This window comes from Gopherus evgoodei, chromosome 10 (assembly GCF_007399415.2).
Source record: "Gopherus evgoodei ecotype Sinaloan lineage chromosome 10, rGopEvg1_v1.p, whole genome shotgun sequence".
In the NCBI taxonomy this organism is placed as follows: Eukaryota; Metazoa; Chordata; order Testudines; family Testudinidae; genus Gopherus; species Gopherus evgoodei.
In genome coordinates, this window is record NC_044331.1 from 76,855,194 (window position 1) to 76,877,084 (window position 21,891).

Here is a 21,891-nt window from a genome sequence, read left to right on the forward strand (position 1 = left end):
TGTAAGTCCATCTCCGCCTCAGGGCAGGGACGCATTCTCCCTCCAGGCTGTTCTAGTGGCTCTGGCGCTTGGCCCATTGGGGTTTCATTGGGATTCCACAGGCTGCTGAACTCATCACATTGCTGTCCCGAGCCAGTCCAAAGGCTGGCTTCCAGCTCTGCTCTCTGCCCACTGACTCCTGTCTCCATCTTGTTCGCTGCAGGATACCTGTTCGCTCTGGGTCCCCTTCTCTTCGTCAGTATCTGCGATGTCTGGTTGGAGCTCTTCACCCACAGGCAAGCGTATGCTATTAACCTGATAGCCGTAGGGGTCGTGGCCTTCGGCTGCACAGGTATGTGAAGACTGCACAAGGAGGACAGGCCAGGTGGTTTTGGGGAGAGCAGATTCTTGTTTCAGGGTACAATGCCTGCTTGAAAATAGAGAGGGGAGTATCTGGAAGGAGGAAACTGCCCCTCCCCTCAAAGATCCTATTTCCTTGCAAGGAAAAGCAGGAACAAACCTTCTGACATTTCTGTTGGGTCCATATAACTGAGCGGTTTGCTAATGGGCTACCTGCTGCTTGCTGAAACTCCAGATCCCTGCTCCCTGGTCCATGTCCTCACTCTTCTTCTGAAGTAGATTTGTTCAGTCACTTACATCTGCTCTTCTCAGATCCCGGGAACACCCCGTAACCCATAGCACATGAAACAGCATGCGCACCTGCCAGCAAAAACCAGATGTCTGATTTGCATTAAATGGCATATATTTGCATAATATTATATTTGCATAAAGTGCTGCCTGATGGTCTGGGGGGCTTTCAGCTTCTCCTGGAACTCCCAAATACCAAACTCCGTACCCGCCGAACCCATCCTCAATCAAACGTGCATCCCTAGCATCACCACGTCAATTGCAGTCAGTAGGGCCAGATCCCAAGCTGGGGTAAATCAGCATAGCCACGGCTGCTCCTTGCTTTGCCAGCTGGCCTCTTGGTTCTGTTGGGAAGTGCTAACGGGGTAGGGCATACGAGTACTAGGCAGATAGATTAGATAGAAAAGAACATGAATTGAAGCCGACCTCTTGTTTGGTGGAAAAAGTGTATATGGGGAGGTTCCCCCTCCCATTTTGGGCTCTGAAGTGCCCGTTTTTGAGCTAAGGAGACACATTTATGATTTTTGAATCACTGCCTGCTGTTCCAGCTGTTCCAGCTGCTGAGTTTCTGGTTCGTTTTGAAAATATTAGTAACCCAAAAGCCATCAAGTCCAGTTGTTACTGCGCTTACCAAAGCCTTTTCCCTTGAGGCTGAATGCTTTGGAATAATGAAATTCCAGGGCCCTGTGCAGCTGCTGGGCAGCAGGACTTGTTAATCCCAGTGCAATCCCCAGGTGCATGACTTTTATTCGCCAACCATATTTCATCCCATAAAACCCCAGCCTTCTGCAGCTAATTAGCACCAGCTAGCCCAGGTATGTTTACAGCCTTTTTATGATTTTCTTTATGATGCTGTTTAACACTCTGGAACACGAGTCGTTCACACGATGCTTCACATCTGTAAACAACGGGGTTCAGTCTGCACCCTTCTCCTGCAAACACACACCACCACCAACACCTTGTTACAGTTTTGCTTTTAGTACCTAGGGCTCTCGTGTGCCAGAGGTATCCAAGACCGAAAGCTGGTGCCTTTCCACAGTATTGTTTTCTTATAGCGTTGGCAAGAATGAAGAAGGCGATTCTGATTCATGGAAGCGCTTAGACCTGCTTGAGTCCTTCCCCAGCTACAATGAGCTTAAAGTTAAGCATGTGCTTTCTTGAATCAGAACTGTAGGTAGGAAACTGCACCAACCTCTCCTGCTTCAGCAGCTCCAGGGACATCGGTAGGACTCCCAGCAATATATTTGGGTTAGATCCCCCGGAATTGTGGATAGGGAATAATACCTCTTCTCCTCTCTTTTTTCGGTATGCCTCTCTCTTTAAGTGCAGCAATCCAGTTTCTACGGCTACACCGGGATGTTGCCCAAGCGGTACACCCAGGGGGTGATGACTGGCGAGAGTGAGTATCCTCCTAACCCAGGATTCTTAAAGCCTGCTAGCTGGCAGAGCTACTCGCAATTCTGATTAGATAATAGGCTCATTAGCCAGCTGCTGGCTGGCACCTTGGCCACTGCGTCCTTAGTCGTACCATTCTCTTAGATGTATTCATTAGTTGGCACATGTAATAAAGACCTCCGGCTTGACACAGAGACGACGTCTATGCTTGGAGCTCAGATGTGATTCCCAGCTCACGCAGGCATCTCATGTCAAGCTACTGTGCTAGCCACGGCAGCACGGGCAGCCATGATCAGTGTCGTGGGCTGGCCGCCCTGAGTACATACCCACAGGGTTCAGGCAGTTTGTGCTTGGGGTGGTTACCCTGTGCTGCTGCTTCCCATGCTGGGAGCATCTCTAGCCGACAGGGTAGACCTAGGCAGAGGTGGGTTGGATGTTCCATCCACCATAATGTCAGGTTCTTGGGGAAGATGCTGCCGAGAGATGTGACTTCTCCACGCTAAGAGGTCTAGGCGGAGTTCGCCTTGAGCAATCTGGTACCATTACGCCCAGAGCAAAGTCGCATACACGGGGTACGGCTGCGCTGAGGTCAGAGGTGTGATTGCAGCGTATGTAGACATACCTGAGCTAACTGGAGTCTAGTTCACCCGAGTGCTCATAGCTGTGAAGCTGTGGCTGCCTGGACTTCAGTGCAGCCTGTAAAAGCCCTCCTGGGACCTGGGGCACTTACTCGGGTGACTAGCCCCTGTGCTTCGTTGTGGTTGGTAGCTAGCTCGGGTATGTCTCCACGTGCTGCAGTCACTGTTGCAGTGTAGATGTACCCGCCATGTTTCTACAGCTGTCTCTCTGGCTCTGTAGAGGGGAGGGCAGCATTCAGACAGCACACTCACGTCCCATGGCATTTTACAGCGTGTAGAACAGAGGATGGAGTCTCTGCCGTGACCAGGGGTATGGGTAGGGGTGACCTCCGTCCCAGTTAGATTGCAGCCCACCTTCCAATGTACACAGCAAAGGCCTTCATTCATTATTAGCTGAGTCTTCTTTAGAAAACCGCTCCATCCCCCATTGCCAGCGTATGTTGGCCCAGCCAGCCCAGCAATCGCTCAGTCTCCACCCCTGCTTTCTGAGATGGCTCGCTGGAAACTGACCGGCGGGCTGCTCACTCCTCGGGTGCTGCTGTCCAGAATAGGTGTTAGTCTTTTCCTGGTAAAGTCAACAGCCATTGGCTGGGAGAATGGATTTGACATCCTGCTGTGCTCAGACCCGTTGGCCTTGGCACATGCTAGCAGGTGGTGGGCATGCTCACCACCTACCACTGGCAGATGCGCTAACTGATGACAGCTGGGGGGCTCTCACTGATATTTTGACTGATGGGAAAATTCGTTGGTCTTTGGTTGGTGTTTTCATCAGTGGCCAGCTGGTCCTACGCCAGACAGAGAAAAACTGTAATTAACAGTGGGCATGTGGGCCAGAAAGAAAGGCTGCCCTCTCCCATGGGCTGGGGTAATGAACAGCATTCAGTGTGGTTGGCCTGTCCCTTCTGCTTACAAGGAGTGGCATGAAAACTCTGGCATTGTCCCTCTACCTAGTGCTAGCTCCTGGATTCCTTGGGGAAATACGCTGACTGGCAGAGGGGAGCATGCACGTGTGCGGCTGCTGCTAACACACAAGAGAGCAAAGCACGAGCATTGCCAGGGACTGCCAGCCGACAGGGCAGCGCCAGGTCTGTGTGGTGTGAGCCGATTCCCCTGTATTTCCTCCAGCAGTAGATGAGCCGTCTCCCAGCAGGGAGAGAGAACAAACAGTTCCTGTGCCTCACCCCTTTGTCGGGTAGATACCTGCAGCGAGGGACAAATGCTGCGCCACTGGGCTCTCCACTCACTTTCCCTCACTGCAGCTAACTCCAAAGCAAACAAGGCCGGGACCAGGTGCCCGTTCTCCTGTGTTGCTAGGGGAAGTACTAGGGAATCAGCTTTACTGACAGAAATCATCTCGGCTCACAGAGTAGCCGCTGGCTCACATCAGTTCTCATTCCATCCAGCCCACACCAGCCTACTCGCCATGCCAAGACAGGCCCGGCCTGGCCACTGAGTCACATCTTGGGTTCTGTCCTTGTCAGTGGGTTTCAGACCCGCTCCAGCATGGCTCTGCAGCCCTGGCCATTAAGCTGCGCACTGTCCCTGGACCCCCTGTGCCAATGGGCCTGCTTGTGCTCTCTTCCGCTCAGGCACTGCAGGGGTGATCATCTCCCTCAGCCGCATTTTCACCAAACTCCTCCTGTCGGACGAGAAGGAGAACACCATCATCTTCTTCTTCATCTCCATCGGCATCGAGCTCATGTGCTTCATTCTCCACCTGCTGGTGAAGCGCACCCATTTCGTCCGGTACTACACCACCTGCTCCCGAGAGGGCGCTCCTGCGGGCAAAGGGGTCCCAGACCACGACACCGGATACAGGGTTCACCACGACGTCACTGCAGAGGATGTCAGATTCGTAAGTCTCTCTTTCTGTGCTATGTAGGCGGGTGTGCCAGGGCTTTTAGATCTCACTGGAGTCCTGCTGCCTCTGACCTGGGCCTCCTGCTGCTGGCCTGAAGCTGCTGTGCTGGGGAAGCTATCTCCTAGGGAAGGCCTGACAAAGGTGCACAAACATATGCTGGTTTGGTCCAGTTGGCCTTTTGATGCAGAGTCCAGAACTAGGTTCGAACTCGGAGCACAGCATCTGCCCTCAGACCCAGAAAAGCAGCAAGCTGGGCCCATGGGAGCAGCTCCAACCAGTGGTGTCAGTTGTTTGGCATGAGAACCATGCTTTGCTTCTCATCACGGTCTGTCTGCCACACAAGTCCCTGCCGAAGGGCATTAGCAGGACTCCTTCTTCAGCTTCACAGGCAGAGTGATAGGCTAGAAATGCAGCACTCCGAGCTCTAGCCCATCACAGACGATGTTCATGAATGAGTGTGATCATTGGCCTGCATCTCAGTTGGCTGTAGGACCGGGGTTGCCACCCTGTCGCCAGTTCAGTGCTTTCTGGTAGGCCGCCTGATCTCTGCACTCTGGCCCCTGCTCTTTGCTTGTAGCTGTGACATTAAAACATTAAAAAGACATTTAAGATTTTCCTACCATTACTGTCCTGTGCAAACAATTGCTGAGGTTGCTACAGGGACAGTATACGATTGGGCATGGGAGGGGAGCAGCCCGGAATGGGAGAGGAGATGGGCCTACAAGACAACCTACTTTCCGTAGTTGTGCACACTATGGAAAAACGTGAGCGCCCCTCTTTTAGGAGGTATGTGGCGCCCTCTACCGGTGCATAGGTACAGAGAGAAGCTGAAATATTGTCTATAAAGCTGTACAATAAAGGTGGGTGTCCTAGCATGGCACATAAATTGAATGCTCAGTCTAACCCGTATTTCCCTTTGCCCTCACTGGGTGGAGTGTATTAGAGCCACTGACCTCATCCATTCTGGCTTTGCTAGTGACAGCAGGACGGTCTTACATCAAGCCGAATACGTTCCCAGAGTCTTTCCCCCTCCTCCCACTGAGCTTTTCTTTGCAAAATACCCCCTGGCTCAACGCTACCCAGCTTCCTCTTGTGCTTTCCCCAGGAAAATCGGCCTTGTGGGCAGGTGGGCTCCCCTCCGGGCAGCCTGGGGCATGAAGCTGAGCTGGCTGGCAGTGGCACCTACGTGAGGTTTGACGTCCCTCGACCAAGAATCAAAAGGAGCTGGCCCAGCTTCCGAGGTAGGACACCAGTGTCCAGCTGCAGGGACCTGCTAGCCGGGCTGTCCAGACCCTCCCTGACACTCACTGGTCCCATTCTCACTTAAAGGGGCTTTCAGAGGCTGCCATTTAAAGTGGAACTGTCACCTTTTTATAGTACTGCGTCCACTTGAGCGTTTCTGTCGTGTCGTTGTGGGAGGAAGGATATTCCTTTACTAAAAGCTCAGGACATCTGGGGTCAGCTCCTCCTTCACCACAGCATTTTGATGTGACCTTGGGCAAGTCACTTATTCTCTGTATGCCTCGGCTCCATCTTCACAAAGGGGGTGAAAACGTGCCCCTAGTTCATCAGTGTGTGCGAGGCACTCAGAGGTTACTGTGATGGCAGCCATAGATGTCTATCCCTAGGATAGACCTTCCACCGCCAAACGCTTCGTGCTCTAGATACACACAGCATCTCTGAGATGCAGCTGTCTCTAGTGTGGGAGGTGGAATCTATCCAACACATCACGCTGTGGAGGCAGAGAAACTTTTAGGCCAAAGTGAGGTAATCTCATGGTATCCCATGATGCACATCACAGGGAGTCTGAGGCAACATTTCTGCCAAGCACTGGACATAAAATAACACTGCCAGCTACCGTAGTCTCTCTCGCTTGTTTGCCCTCACGGGGGCAGGGGAGGACAAGGAGGTCACAGCTAGTGTAAGTTAGCTATTCCCTGGAGTTGCAGCTGTGGCATGTACACAACGTGTGGAATGACAGCATTCATACAGCTCTAGTGTCCGATGGAAATCAGAGAGACTGCGTAGGTAGCCTGCTGGATTCAGCCCTGAGTTCTGCTGAAGTCATTTGAACAGCAGTGGAGTCTGGCACGGACAAATGGGTTTCCAATGTGGGAGATGGGGTCAGAGTTCTGAGGACAGAAGCCAGTGTGGTCTTCTGGATTGATATGTCTCTGCCGCATGCCGCGAAAGCATCTGTTCACGTGCAGAACTATTCAATGCCTTTGTGAGCACCCCTAGACCCGGGCGAAGGCTGGTGAAGCTGAACCACTCACTGCCATGCTGTGCAGGGGCGAGAGCATGGGTTTAGTAATAAGCTGAAGAGTTGTTTTGGTGTCCTCCTCCAGACATGATGCTCCATCGCTACGTTGTCTCCAGGGTGATCTGGGCCTACATGCTTTCCATAGCCATGACCTACTTCATCACACTGTGCCTCTTTCCTGGGCTGGAGTCAGAGATCCGCAACTGCACCCTTGGGGAGTGGCTCCCCATCTTAATCATGGCTGTCTTCAACCTCTCGGACTTTGTAGGCAAGGTAGGAGGGGTGCTGGCTAGACTTCCTGTGCAGGCTTCCTTGGGGAGGGTGGGTAGCCATTGAGGTGCCAGATGAGCAGTAGGTTACTAAGGAACAGGTCTCGTCTGATGGCCAATCTACCCTGCCGTGGAAGAGAAATGGGAGTCAATTGCCCAGGTTCAGGCCATGGGCTTGGAGTGGCTCATGACTTCCTGCAGTGCATATTTTTACAGACTTTGTCTTCCCTCCTCTGCTATTAGAAAACCAATCCGCTAGAACCGGGTTGTCTGCTGATCTGGTGTGTTATTAAGGATGTGGTTGGTGTGTGTTTGGGCTGAGGGTCTGGTCTAAATGGCATTGGATTGTTACTGAGAATGGGCTAAATTTGGATTCCTTCAGATGCCGCAGTAGAGACCTGTTTGTTTCCAGTGACTTTTTTGCTCTGAAACGATCACTCAGTCTAGGCCAGCTTCCTGAACAGCCTTGCATTTTATTGATCTAGATTTTACTCCAGAAGTCGCTTTACTTTGCAACACAATGGGACTTTCCCTCTGTGTTTTAGATCCTGGCTGCCTTGCCTTATGACTGGAGAGGGACCCACCTTCTCATCTACTCCTGCCTGCGAGTGATTTTCATTCCCCTCTTTATAATGTGCGTGTACCCCAGTGGGAAACCCACCTTCAGCCACCCTGCTTGGCCTTGCATCTTCTCCCTCCTCATGGGTATCACCAATGGGTATTTCGGCAGCATACCCATGATCCTAGCTGCTGGCAAAGTGAGCCCGGAGCAGCGGGAACTGGCAGGTAGGAGGAATAACGTGTTGACACATGCCAGCTGCTCACGGGAGCCGTGTAGGGAGGCAGGGACAGTGCTGGCTGGACCCACAACATCACATGTTCCATTTGTGTTTCCCACGGTCAGAAGGGGACCAGGCTGTATTGCCACACCCTTGTCACTGCTCCCATCTTCGGGCCCATCTGCACTACAGGTGCTGCTGAGTTCTTAGCTGGGTTAACACATGGCCACACACCCCGTGGCTAGCAGGTGGCTCCTAACCAGATAGCGCGCTGTGGTTTGCCACTGTTCATGACCCTGTAACATGGCTGGCAACTGCCTTTCATGTGGCTGGGCCCTGCCACTATAACGAAATTAGTAAGTCCCCCAACTTCCCACGTGTGTGCATGAGAGGGGATTTCCCATGCTGCTTCAGCTGCATTGCCCCAAGTGCACCTGGAAGCAGCAGCTGAGGCAGCACAGAAGATTGCTCAGATGTACCCAGAATGCATTGCTGCAGACATTGCTGTGGGATGTGGTAGGTGTGGGCAGCCAGTCGGGGGAAAGATGCTGTGTGCATGGAACCAGGTCCCGTCCCGGTTACATGTACACAGCTCTCCGTAGTGTGGAGAGACCCTTACTGCAGCAGGGAGAGACCACTTGTGCCTGGGTGGGGATAGAGGACGAGGCTGGATCACTCCCAAATATTAAACGGGTGCAGGTCGGAAACAGGCCTCAATGGGCGGTCAGGTCCCTCTCCTGTTCCTTGTTATCCCTGCAAGAGCCCCCAGGCTGAGAGCTTCAGGCCAGAGCCATACAAAGCTTGGCGATGCACCGACGTGCCAACTGCCCTGCATGTCGTTCTGCAAGCAGCACTGGCACAGAGAGCGACTTACCCAGTGGTGCCAGCCCAGTAAGAGAGTCATTCCCCAGAAGCCCGGTTTCTAAGATCACCTATGCTTGGGGCTCTCTCTCGGGCTGAACTGAGTCCAGGAGGGGGGCAGGAGGTCAACGCAGGTGTAAGGATCCTACTGTCCCTTTGGGGAGGGTGGCACCATTTTGGCCCTGATAGAGTTCCCGTCCTGGTGGCTGCCTCCTGCCCATGCTGATCCAATTCCTGCTCTAAGGGTCCACTGTGGAGCCAGAGCGCTGCACCCCTATACACTGCAGGGCACTAACCAGTAACCGGCTGCACCCTCGCTCTCCTTTGGCCTGGTAGCATCGCCACTGGCTCTAGCACTGGATTGCTCTGGGGGTTATGTTACGGATTAGAGCTAGAGCAGGGAACCTCTGTCCCAAATCCGGCGAGGCCCAGGAGCATGAATGGAGACACCTCTGGGTGCCCTGTTAGGGTGTGAGCCGTCAGCACGTGGCTGGCAGATGAGGATTAACCTCCTGGCTTCTCTTCCCCTTTCCCCTTCTCTGCAGGTAACACCATGACTGTGTCCTATATGACCGGATTGACACTGGGCTCCGCCGTGGCCTACTTTGCCTATAGCCTCACCAGTACGTCTCACAGTACCTGTTTCCACACTGAAACCTACAACAGCTCTTTCACGGCAGGGTACTGAGCAGGCGATGCGGCTGGAGCTACAGAAGCTCTGTGCCGGGACGGGGTGCAGGAGAAGGGGGCTTGTGGGTTGGGCTGGGCAGGCGAGGAGAATGGGAATTATCTGTCCTGTATTTATTACTCAGTTCCCACCCTAGCCACAATCTGATCCCTGAAATATTAATCCCCCTTCCAGGCCCCTGGCCTGTTGGACTGAAAGGGTGGAGCCGATCCTCAGGCCTGCAAGCTGGCTATAGGCAGGGCCAAGAGGTGTTTGCAGTGAGTCGTCACTGGCTTCAGCAATGGCACAGAAGTTTGGGGGTGACAGTGGGTGTTGCCCTGAAATGGCCACTCCCGACTTAGCCTCCTCTCAGCTTGCTCTTGTGGGGGAGCTCGGTGCTCTGAGGCTGGCCTCATCTCCCTCCCACCCCGACAGGTCCTTGCGGGCGCTGGATTAGTGGAACAGAACTTTACAGACACTGGCTACCCATTAGAGGATACAGTGGGTCTAGCGCGTGCCTGATGTAACACCACTGAAGTCCAGGGTGTTAAACCAGGGATAAGCTTGGCCCAGGGATTTCCCAGCCAGCTATGGGTCTAGGCTGGGGTATTATCCCCTATCGACACTTGGCTTTTCCCAGGTGGCAAATTAAAAACAAATGGGAGAGGGCGGGTGAATTGTGGTGAATCTCTGCATTAGGAAGTCCAGCTGATATGTGCCACCACTATGGAACCGTTTCTCATGACTAGAGGGACTCCAGCTCCCTGGGGAACAGAGCAGTGGGGATTGCCCATCCACTGCACCCCTTGCCTTAGCATTTCACTCCGCAGGGTAGAGCAGGGAGGAGACTCCTGGGGTGTAGTTTCCTGATTTTGTACAAGGGTATGGGGTGTCCCCACCCACCCTGACCCAGAGAGCCTGTGTGCACAAAGGACAGGGTGCTGAGACTAGTGGGAATGTGATGGCATTTGTGTCAGACGTTTGTAGTGGTCTTCGGCTCTGAGATAAAATTAACCCCTTGGCTACACCACCTCTGCATATCCCACCACCAGCCTACCGTCCAGCCTTTGGTCTTCAGACCCGCACGCAGCCGCTTTGCAGTACACGTCACTGCCCAGCACCATCCTGCTGTGTCACGGTTATCACAGCTCCCCAGCACGCTCCTGACACGTGGCAGGTGTAAACCCAAGACTGAGTGTGCGCGCCAAGGAGATGCAAAGAGGAGATGAAGGGAAAGTGGGGAGACAGTGCAAGGGGAGGGGGCAGTGTTAGAGGAGTGGAAGAAAGCAGGAGAGAGAAAGAGCTTGACGGAGGGCAGGAGGAGAGGAAAAGACCTGCGGCGACAGAAAGATGCTGTGTTAGAATGAGACACTGTATTGTAATCACTGGCCAAAACACCACTGGCCTCGGTCGGGTAGGAGTGGGGAAGGAGTTATTAATAGCAGGCACCACAACTGATCTGCCCGGTGTTTGTTACCGTGGTCCTGGGAGTGTAACGCTGAGGGGGTGTGCCCCTTCCCAAAAGATGGGTCCTGTGAGCTGAATGGAACCTAGGAGCAGCTGCTCTGCTGTCCTCAGCGATTTGTCTACACTAGCAGGGCTTGTACAGTTTGCAAGTGGTGTTGTCTACACTAGCAAATACTGAAGTAAGGGTGGGTGACAAGCAGGCAAAAACCCCAGTGTCCTCTCCACGCTGCAGCTTCCACCACTGCTATCACTTCTGGGCAGGGATTGGTGGTTATGCAGTTTGTAATGCAGACTGAGCCTTCTCGAAAGTTCAGTTCTTCCTTTTCCATCTTCCCTAGTGTGATGTTGTACTAGGAATTCCTGCCCGTGGAGAGACAGTTGCTCCACCAGTCACCCACCCTGAAAGACCCAAGGGATTAGCTCTCCCATTCCCCTCTTCGGTCCACCCCCAGAGCAGGGCACGTGCTCAATGACCATTCCACTCTGGTCCCCAGGACGGTGTCAGGAGTAAAGGAGGTGGGGTGGGGAATAGAACAGTCACTAGAGACTAGGATGGAGCAGCTTCTTCAGCTCATCTAGCACAGAGCTCATGTGGGGACCCCATACCCAAGTCCCACCATTGACACTTCCCCATAAAAGAACATCCCAGTAACTAGAACTGACCTAGAGAGAGGCCCAGAGGTTGTGCCACAATCAAGGCTTGCTTCAGTCCTGCATAAGCCATTAAGGTGACTTGAAATGGGGGTAGGTGTTTTTTCCCTTGTAAGTTGCAGCTCCACATTGCATACTCTTGGAAGTCTCCTGGTCGTTGGTGTTTTCCATAAAGCCCCAGCTCCTGGAGTTAGGAACCTCAGCTTTAATTCAAACAATATACGTTTCCAGCCGTCCTGGTTCTAGAGACAAGCCTGAAAACCTGAACCCCAAAATCCCTGAAGGTAAATAAAAAGAACCCAAATCTTATTATATTTTTAAAAATCTCATGATTTGTAAACCTTTCTCATGAGTTTCAGGAGCCTGATCCATGAGTTTTAAACGCTATGGGGCGTTGCAGATGTACCCTGTCTCCTCTTTCAATGACATATCGCTGAGTCCAGGGGAAGCATAGTGTGTGCCACTGATTTCTTTTATCTGCGTGATGATCATGTATTGCACAGAGCCGCAACGTACAGGCATGACTGTATCAAGTAGAGACACACTGGCCAGTTTTATGATCTTTGGACTAGATTGTAAAGTACATGATGATAAATACTGAGACAAACTGCTTGTGCCATACATTTTATATGTGCACGTAGCTCATTTTGTAATATTTTAGAAGGTCATATACTTTTTTTTGGGGTGGGGGGTACTACAGAGCAGGTGTCTAAGCTATTTATGGGGAAATCAGTAGATTTTTCTTCAGGGGAATCAAACCAAGCAGATGTGTGTCTGCTTGCAGCTGGGTCATCCTGCCAGTTGACTAGAAATACCTGATCAGTTATCACCGGCAGTGAAACTAACCATTAAACAAAGGCATCGAGTCATGGTGCTGAGCTTTGGCCATCCTCTATAGTTACAGTGCAAGGGTGGTCACAGGCTGCATTTGCATCTGTCTGCGCTGCCGTTAGACATACCCTGCAGCTGGCCCCTGCCAGCCAACTCGGGCTCACAGACTTGAGCTATGGGGCTGGTTAAATGCAGTGTAGACGTTCCAACTCAGGCTGCATCCCAGGCTCTGGGACCCTCCCACTTTGTAGGTCCCTAGAGACTGGGCACCAGGCCAAACGTGGATGTCTACACTCCAATTAAACAGCCCCACAGCCCGAGCCCTGCGAGCCCAAATCAGCTGGCATGTGGCAGCTGCGGGATTGTAATTGCAGTGTAGACATATCCTAAGTGGCCAGAGCCTGCAGTCTCAAAGCCATGTGACTTTAGTTATGGCACAAAGCCTTTTCCTTTGCAGCACAATGCTCCATGCACCACTTCAGCTAATGGTTCCTTGCCATCCTTCCCTGGCCTCTTTCCTGCTTTCTATGCAGTCACAGAGTGTCAGGCCAGAAGGGATTATCAGCATATTCTTGGGCAGCCAACCTGCTGCAGAGCACAGGGCAGAGAATTTCGCCTGCAGCGGAGAGGCCTAGTCCTCCCTTCTGCGTAACCTAGCAACACCTGTCTGCCAGCATAATGTGCTCGCACACAATCTAGCGCTAGATTGAAAACACATCCTCAGCGCTGAGTTGGCTGATGGGCAGAATATGAGCCATGTCAACCGCTCCTAATGCAGTGATGACGCTGCCTACCAGCCAACAGCTTGATGCCTTGTTGGGATGAGCTGGCGGGGCCATGCTCAGGAGCCAGGCCTGTACATGCATCCGACGAAGTGGGTATTCACCCACGAAAGCTGATGCTCCAATACGTCTGTTAGTCTATAAGGTGCCACAGGATTCTTTGCTGCTTTTACAGATCCAGACTAACACAGCTACCCCTCTGATAATAAAATATTTGGCATTGTTAGTTCAGCTAGTGTAAATTGTCTCAAGGCAGAGACACGGGAAGCAATGCACCCAAAAAACACGTGGCTTTTTAGGAAATATGAGCACATGGCCCCATCGCCCGCCAACACCCGCCTCTCCGCTGGGCCTGGGCGGTCTGTTCTGTGGGCGAGAGAGGGGAGTGAATGTTGGCTCATGGCAGCCTGCGCGCTAGAGCAGGGCAGACAAGCTGAGCAGAGGGAAAAGGCACCAAGCACACACACCCAATGGCCTGGCTTTGTTGCAGGGACAGCTGGTGCATCAGAGGAGCTGAGAGTTGGAGTCAGGCTAAGTAAATAGGGAAGGGAATTTGCCGGGGCTGGTTTTAAAGCCTGTTCTTCCCAGGAAGGGGCTGCTGGAGAGGGAGAGCAGTCTAGCCATCAAAAGCGAGTCAGCTCAGAGGCCTTCCCAGCTCTGCCACTGGTCCCCTGGGCAAGTCCCTTCACATTACTCACAGCCTCAGTTTCCTCAGCTGTGAAATGGAGCTGCTGATAATACGTTCATTGGGGATGGAGTGAGTCAGGCACAGAAGTATTTGTAAAGCACATTGAGGGCATCAGCTGGATGCTGCTGGGAGGGCACATAGCATGAGTAGCACAGCTTCCCAAGCCAGGGCTGACCAGCCCTGAGCCATTTCTGGGAGATCAGCTCAAGTGGGCCAGCATGGGGATGTGCCTCACTGTTCTCAGATCTCTCATTTCCTGTGCAGATGGCTGAGGAAGGGCAGGAGAGGAGGCAACACTGCCCCCACCCTTGGCACTGCCCCCATCATCTCTCCTGTGTTGATTCCTGCTGCTGGGGTTCCATGTCAGCAAGAGCGGTGGCCTCCAGCGTCCACAGCTCCCCTAGACGCTTGCACCGGCCAAAGCAAGCTAAGGGAGGGCCACATCCTGCTGGCTGGTGCATGGGAACACGTGATGGGACCAGTGTTGGGGGGGGGGTTCAGGTTCATGTGGGTGCTTGCCTCAGTGACAAAGCCCTCACCGCCAGCTATTCTTCAGGATCAGGAAGGGTGGGGGGAACCCTAACTACTTAATTCTGCCCCATCCATCCCACCCCTCCTGATTGGGGCAGTTCCATGTGCTCCCTAACCCTTTCAGAAAGTGCCGCGCTCCCTCCAGTGTGTCCTTGCCCCATGCGGTGAGACCAGGTTTATATCACTGGAGAGAGCAAGTGAATATTGTTGCAAATCCATGGCCACTGCAAAACATCTTGGTTGCTGGTCCTGGCCAATCAGCTCTTCACAGCAACAGCAGGGAGAGGCGCCAGATCTCCCTTCTGCCAAGCCACTGGAGTCAAAGACAACGCTCCATCAGTCAGGAGCAATAGCGGGGGCTGTGATACCAAGGCTATAGGTTAATTAGAGGGGTGGCCAACCTGCGGCTCTTCAGAAATTAATATGCGGCTCCTTGTACAGGCACTGACTCCTGGGCTGGAGCTACAGGTGCCAACTTTCCAATGCTCGGGGGGGGGGGCGGTGCTCACTGCTCTGCCCCTGGCTCTGCCCCAGGCCCTGCCCCCACTCCACCCCTTCCCCTGAGCCTGCCATGCCCTCGCTCCCTGCCCCAGAGCCGCCTGCTCTCCCTGAAACAGCTGATAAGGAGGTGTGGGGAGAGAAGTGAAGGCACTGATCAGTGGGGCTGCCGGTGGGCAGGATGCACTGGACGTGGGGGGAAGCTGATGGGGGGGGAGGGGGCGGGCGGCTGATGTATTACTGTGGCTCTTTGGCAATGTACATTGGTAAATGCTGCCTCCTTCTCAGGCTTATGTTGGCCACCCTTAATTTAAGAGCTCAGGGGCACAGGCTGAGACGATTGTGAATGCTGGTGGCAGAGGGAGGTTGGTACTGGCCAGTCATCACTTAGTGCTTGGCAGGAATGGGTGCAGCAATTTGGCCACACACTCACGCTTTCCCTTTGCATAGTTCTGTTTGCTCTTCTTCTGGTGCACAACTATGTGGAAGGGCCTATGGGGAGGAGCCCAATTGGCTGGGTTCATGTACACTGATCAGGGAACCTACAAGCACCGGCTTAGATTGCACAGCAGGGGTAGTTGCTAAGCATAGGTTCAGCTGTGGTGTATAGGGACCCTAAGGGCTGCACCCCACCATACACAAAGGCCACAGTTATAGCAGAGTTAATGCCCATCGTGGTGCTTTTTTGCAATGCCGCGAAGCCCATGCCACATTTTAACTGTGATCGCCTCTAAGAGTGTTACTTTAAGACCTGGACAAAGGAAGTTTTTGCCAAACCCCAGGCCCAGTGCTGTATAAGCTTGAATGCCAGCTACTGGCCTCTGAGCTGTTAGCTTCCAGGGTACAGATCTGCTGCCAGCCAGCCCACGCAGCACAACACCAAGCCATGCCAACGCCCAAAGCTGGTTGTGCTCTCCTAGCTGCCTTTCCCGCCCTAGCTGGGATTTCATTATGGTGTGACCACAGCGCACAAGAGCGACAGCACCATGTGGCTGACGCCTATGGCACAACAAAGCAGCCCTCTAGTTATGGACCTGGTCTGGGCTTGCTGGTTCAAACCTGTGTCAAACCACACACACACTCACTCTCTCTCTCTCTCTCGGAGCCCACTGGCTTGCTGGTTTCCCTTGCCCGATGCGCACACACGTCCAGCCTCAGCTCTTTTCTTCATGCCCCATGTCGGGACACACGCGGCTTGTTGCACATGCACCCAGGCAGGCGTTGGTCCTGCCTACACTGCAGGTGCTGGTACAGCAGTGGAGCCTTTACAGCACCAGCGATGTCAGAGGGCCACGCACTCAGGCTGGTCAGTACTGGGGCATTACAGACTGCGAGCCTGGGTCTAACTAGAGCTGAGTGGGTGGGAGCTAATCGGGCCATTTCCCCTCGCTGCCTGCTGCCGTTTTCTCAAACCGATGCACTAGTGTAAATTAGTCACTTGGTCCTATAGCTTGTCCAGCAGCCATTGCTGGTGAGTATTTGACATACAGTGTGTGTGTGGGGGGGCGTCTCTCTTGGTTCATTCTGATTGGCCAATCCAGGGAGACGCGATTGGTGTTACCCCCCTCCAGCCCCGGGTGCAAATGACTTGGGTTCAAATCCTCACATTTCTCATTCAAAAAGTCACTGCCTTTGAGTAGCCTCCAACAGTTGATTTCAAGTGGCTGGTCACACATGTGTGCCTGCCAGCAAACTCCTTGGCTAGCGTGGCATGGAAAGCAGCTGGAAAACACAGCCTGAGCATGGGCAAAGCCAATGCCAGTTTTGTTTTGTTCTTTATTTATTGAGGTGACATGTCATGGCTGGAGCGATTTGCTCAGCACTTGGCCTATGGAAGGGAACCTAAACTCTGTTAGAACCTGTCTGGGTCTTTCATGTGATCTTTTCAGTGATGATGGGCTAGGGTGACCAGATGTCCCAATTTTATAGGGACAGTCTCGATTTTGGGGTCTTTTTCTTATATAGGCTCCTATTAACCCCCCACACTCCCTGTCCCGATTTTTCACATTTGCTGTCTGGTCACCCTATGGGCCCTGGTCAGCTAAAAGAGCCTGCCAGGAAAATCCTAGCATACAATTTATGTCTGTCCTCCACACCAACACCCATTGTAAAAAATGCTTTACAACTGGGCTCAATGGTGCATTTAAAGTCCATGATGCCACCTGCAAGAGAAAGCTGAAAATTGCAGTCACCGCAGGGAACTGGACACTCAATTGCCATAGCCCCCCACCCCCAGAAGCCTTGACCAGCTCAGCTGAGATAGGTGCTGTTGAGGGTTGCAGAAAAGACAAATCAATTGGCCTTGTGTGAAGGAGCCAGTCATGTGACAAGCTGATTCACTAGCGCACAGTTTCAACTAAGCAAACATCATATGGGCCGGCTGAGCAGGGCTCAGGCAAGGCTATTTTGTAGCCTGTATCAGCTTATCAAAGCCAAATCGTGTGTTTGACCGGCAAGGTTTACAGGCGCAATATGACTGTTTAGTGGTACATGCAGCTGCCCATCTCTGCTTGTCCAGTGTGTGTGTATCCATAAACTTAGGGCTACATTAACTGCAAGCCACACTTTGAGGTTGGCACCTTTCACTAAGTTCTTTTCTGTCCCTGAAAAATAGCCCTGGGCCAAGCTAGACAGGCAATTAAGGGGCTACTCACTATGTAGCAGGATGGAAAAAGCAGCATGTCTCAGCCCAGCTGCTGTCAGGTTCCCCTGACCACACAGGGTGGTTTGTGAGGGAGCCTGGCTCACTCTGGAGCTGGCACCCCCTTGGCGTGCGGGTGCGTGTGTGCCGGCGTCCTTACCCCAGAGTGCTGCTGAAACATCTTTGTTTGCATCCACAGGGCAGTAGAGCCACGGGCTGCAGGCCGGGCTAAGCTAAAGACTCTAATGCACGTCTCTCTCAGGAGGGGTTTCAGGCCTCGTCCAGTCTCTGTGTCACTGTCTTAGTTGTCACTTTGCTGTTGTGTGTTTGCTGATGAATAAACTCTGTTTTTTTGTAAAAGGCACCAGAGAGCCGGCCCCGGGTCACTTCCTTTCTCTGCTGGGGGAGGTCTGGCCTGAGGGGACAGTCTGCAGCCAGCCAGCCAGCAGCCATTTGCTAGTCACTGAGCCTCAGCAGTATTGAGGTGCCCACCGCCTATTGATTTGAGTGGGAGTTAGGCACCTGAATAGTTTTGCCCCTCTGGCACTAGAGGGCAAAAGCAGGGTGCCGCCCTCACCCCATCATCTCTTCCAGCACAGTCTGTACAGCCCTTTGGGAGCCCCGCAGCCCCAGCCCCAGTCAGTGGACCTGGGCCAGCCATGGGTCTTTTATTACAGTCCCTCAGTTTCCCACCTGTAAAATGGGGAGAATAGCACTGCCCTACCTCACAGGGCTGGGGGTGGGAGTCGCTGGCACAGACCACAAGCATTTCTGCCGCCTGGCCCTGCGTGCAGTGCCCTGACTCACACTGCCCTACCCAGGCTTTTAAAGCCCAGATTAGGAATACATTTTCTTCAGCCTTAGCTCACAAAGTAAAACTGTAACTCACCTCCACACACACTGTTAGACAATTAAACCTGTGAGCCTTTGGTCCCAAAAGAACAGGAGCATTGGATTGTGGGGTCAGGCCCATCAGTGGGGCAAAGGGAATGGTCCTTGTCACAGCTTCGGAAAAAACATCCTCACCCAGCCAGTGTGATGTCAGGCAAAGGCCCCTCTTCATACGCCCACCATGAGGCCTTTCCAAACAATCTGCACAGGGGGCAGGAGCTGAGCAGACCCCGCCCTTCCTACCTGCAGCGTATTCCTCTCAAGGGAGGAGTGGGCTCTGGGCAGAAGCCTCCTGCTTCTTTGCTACATCACAGCTGGGGCCAGCCAGACTTTGCCACTTTGAGAGGTGTTAGCAGCTTGCTAGGAGCCTAAATATGCCTCAAAATAGCCTTCCATGGCAAGTGCCACCACAAATGCAGAGCATTCTCCTCGGGCTAAGCTCAGCCTTGAGCCAGGTGGGAAATTGCTTTCCTTTGGCATTCGCCAACAATAAAAGCCATCCATGATGCAGCAGCAGCTCCGCCCTGCCTCAGGGACCCCACAGATTGTGCTGGCTCATTGAGTCCAGGGGATGCCTGGAAGCTGGGAAAAGGGGCATCGGCTGCCTTTAGGAAGTCACCATCTGAAAACTAGCATTCAGTGCCAATGCCATAGGGCACCTGCACAACCGCCACACAACCAAGCCCGGGCAGGAGGTGAATGGTTATTAGGCTGTCTCCTGTCAAAGCCAAGTGCCAAGACACACCCAAGCACTAAATCATCAAGCCTCCTTCCGCAGTGTCTAGGTCTGAAGGAGGGAGGTGGGGTTGCGGCGTGAGGAAAATGGGAGCCTTGATCTCACTCTGCTGAGTTCTAACTCAGCGCCTTTGTGTAAGCCTGAACACGTTGGCTAAGCTCTCAGAATAAAATACAACATTGTGAATTTAAACTGATTTAGTTAGACCTGCAGGAACCTCATTTTGCTCGAAGAGCAGTCTAGCATGGCTGAGTTTACACCTCTTCTGCATTTAGTTAAAATAAACCAGATTAGGAGTGTCCACACAGGGGCTTTGCACCAGTGTAACTAAATCCATTTAATGTACAATGTTCTCATTGGCTCAAAGCTCAGGCTGCTCAGGTGTGGGAAGGTGGCCAGGCAGGGAATAAGATGCAGCATAGTGCACTGTAGAACCACAGATGGTCTATTGCCTTTGCTAGTGGCTGCACTCCAAAGTCCAAATCAATGAGCACAATGGATGCACAGCCATCCCGAAAGTCAGGCGTCTAGCATCAGCCATTCTACATCCAAGGTAGCCCTAAGTAGAGGCCCTTTTTAAGTTGTCTCCAGCAGGACCTCAGAGGCCGGTGATGGATTTGTTTGGAAGCTTACCTGACCCAAGAGAAAAATCTAGTGCTGTGAGACAAGGGCTTGAGGCTAAGCTCCAGGTGGACAGGTTCCTGGAACAGCTGGGTTAGCTTGTTTGAATCCCAAATCCCCTGAAATAGGAACAGGTGTCTTAGCCAAACTGATGGGAATTCCCTGGGACATGGGAGTGAAACGCCATGGCTTAGCTGAGCTGGCCAGAGTAGCTGGGGTGGGAAGCAGGGCTGCTTGCAGGCTGCCAACATTTAACCAGGGGAAATGGCCAGTCTCATTTTAACAGATGTCTCCTGTCCTTGTCCCTTCACCCCCTCCAGCCGCTGCCCTGTCCTGTCTCATTCTAGGCAGCATGCTCCCAATGGCAGACTCACCCTATCCATGCAGCGCTGGCTGTCACTTGCAGCTTCTGATAGACGGCTACATCTGGCTCCTGTTAGGAAGTTACTGTGCCAATGGTTCTTTTCCCATGCTGAACTGCTACAAGGCCATTGTCCTTACTGGGAAAGCCAGGAGACAGTAAGGTGCAGCCACCCTGTGTCATCACAGGTACTGAAAATACATGTACCTTGGCCAAGGGGTAGGTGGGCCCAGCAGGGGTGCATTGGTCTCCATCAGCACCACTGCTTTCCCCAGCTTTCTGGTAAAAGAGTGTCCAGCACAATCCAGCCTTAAAGTTTCTGCAGGAACAGCCCAGGCAGCAGACACCCCAGCCCAGACTGGTGGCAGTGCAGGACCGATGCACATTTCCCCCAAACCCCTTTCACCTTGTTCCCTCTGCCCAGTTCAGAGGCTCTAAGCAAGCGAAATATTAGCTTGGGGGCTCAGCCTGGTCTTTCCTGGACCTGTTAACTCACTCCTTTCCTCATCTGGGGTCAAGGCAGCTGGGCCTGAAGGTCACTCTTGTTCCCTTTGCTCCAGCCACCATCTCCTCGGCTGCAGAGGTGCCCTGGATTACTCCTCTGGCTGAGAACCACCGAGGAAGATGGTTCCATCAGGAGCCTGGCACTAATGTTTCTGCAGTGGCCCACACCCCATTCATTGCACTGCTCCTTCTGCTGCATTGCAGGCATCTACCTGCCGCCCCCAAAACTCGCACGTGCCTCCTCTCTGCTCCCCACCCTGGGAGTGATGAGTGTTTCAGACGCAGGGCAGAGCATTCATCAGACTTGTGCTCGGAGCCAGGTTTGCCAGGTGCTGTGTACTTAGACCATTGCACCCCTATGGATGCCCTAGGGAGGGCCACTCGAGAGGATGCCAGACTCAATCACCTAAATCTGGCTGTCACAAATCCACAACGGATCTGTTCGGCCACTCTCAGCTAACCCACCGTCAGGGTGGACCAAAGCCTGATGGCACACTTAATAGACAGCATCAACTGAACCCAGGACCATGAGCACTAAGACTGCGTCTCTCCGAGAAACCTGAGCCATTGGCAACTGAATCAGTAGGATAGCAGTGTACGGAGTAACAGCACCATGTGCGATAGTATCCTAACCATGCCATAGCACGGGCAGTTCTGCCCTGTGTCCACCCTTGGGCTATGCTGCACGCTTGAAGGTACACTGTGCTCTGGGTATCTCACTTCATAGTGCAGCTCCTTGATAGGGTGGCTTCTGGGAGCCCAGGGGAACTGGAGGTGGTCAGCGTAGTGTGTCTTACTGCTTCTAGAAAACATTCGTTCTGAGTCCCAGAAGCCCACTGCCCATTAGCCTGCCCTCACTGTTGGAAAGAGCAGAATAGCAGAACACCGCCCCGATCTATTGGGACTCATCGGCTGCTGAACGAGGACTGTGGTGGAAACAGGGCTAGTCCATTAAACTTCCATGTACCACCTTTCACCTCTGGCAATGGTGACAGAACCCAAGTGGTGGCCCAAGAGGCTACCTCGAGGTGCTGCAGGTGGGGTCTGAGCAACAGCGACAGGACGACATAGGGGAGGAACTTGCATTAGGACCGTAAGATATTGAAGGAGGAGGATCCTTGGTGGAGGCCTGCAACAGGACAACTTTCACTTCATCCGCCAGACCCCAACAGAGTTGGACACCCTGGTCTGGGTTGAGACACAGGGAAAAATCCAGCCCTCCTCTTCAACAAGCTAGTGCCGCAGAACAGTTGCTAAGAGCAACCTCTCATCTTTGAGAACGCTGGGGATGAAGTAGTAGCGCAGGGGGGGGAAAGACAGGGAGGGAAT

General features: G+C 53.0%; 1 protein-coding gene across 2 annotated transcripts in view; it reads left to right on the forward strand.

The window, feature by feature from the left end:
* The window catches only part of SLC29A4 (solute carrier family 29 member 4), a 30,361-nt gene extending 12,549 nt beyond the window's left edge, over positions 1-17,812 (forward strand). The window contains exons 5-12 of one of the 2 annotated variants that reach the window (XM_030578731.1): positions 203-331; positions 1,952-2,026; positions 4,250-4,515; positions 5,627-5,762; positions 6,870-7,057; positions 7,599-7,839; positions 9,239-9,316; positions 17,649-17,812. In XM_030578731.1, coding sequence (XP_030434591.1) covers positions 203-331; positions 1,952-2,026; positions 4,250-4,515; positions 5,627-5,762; positions 6,870-7,057; positions 7,599-7,839; positions 9,239-9,316; positions 17,649-17,656 — 1,121 coding nt within the window. In that variant the 3' untranslated portion in view covers positions 17,657-17,812. Of the gene's footprint in view, positions 1-202; positions 332-1,951; positions 2,027-4,249; positions 4,516-5,626; positions 5,763-6,869; positions 7,058-7,598; positions 7,840-9,238; positions 13,234-17,648 lie in introns of those variants that run through there. The other variant, XM_030578730.1, reaches the window with a different exon arrangement.
* Positions 17,813-21,891: the final 4,079 nt, after the last annotated feature.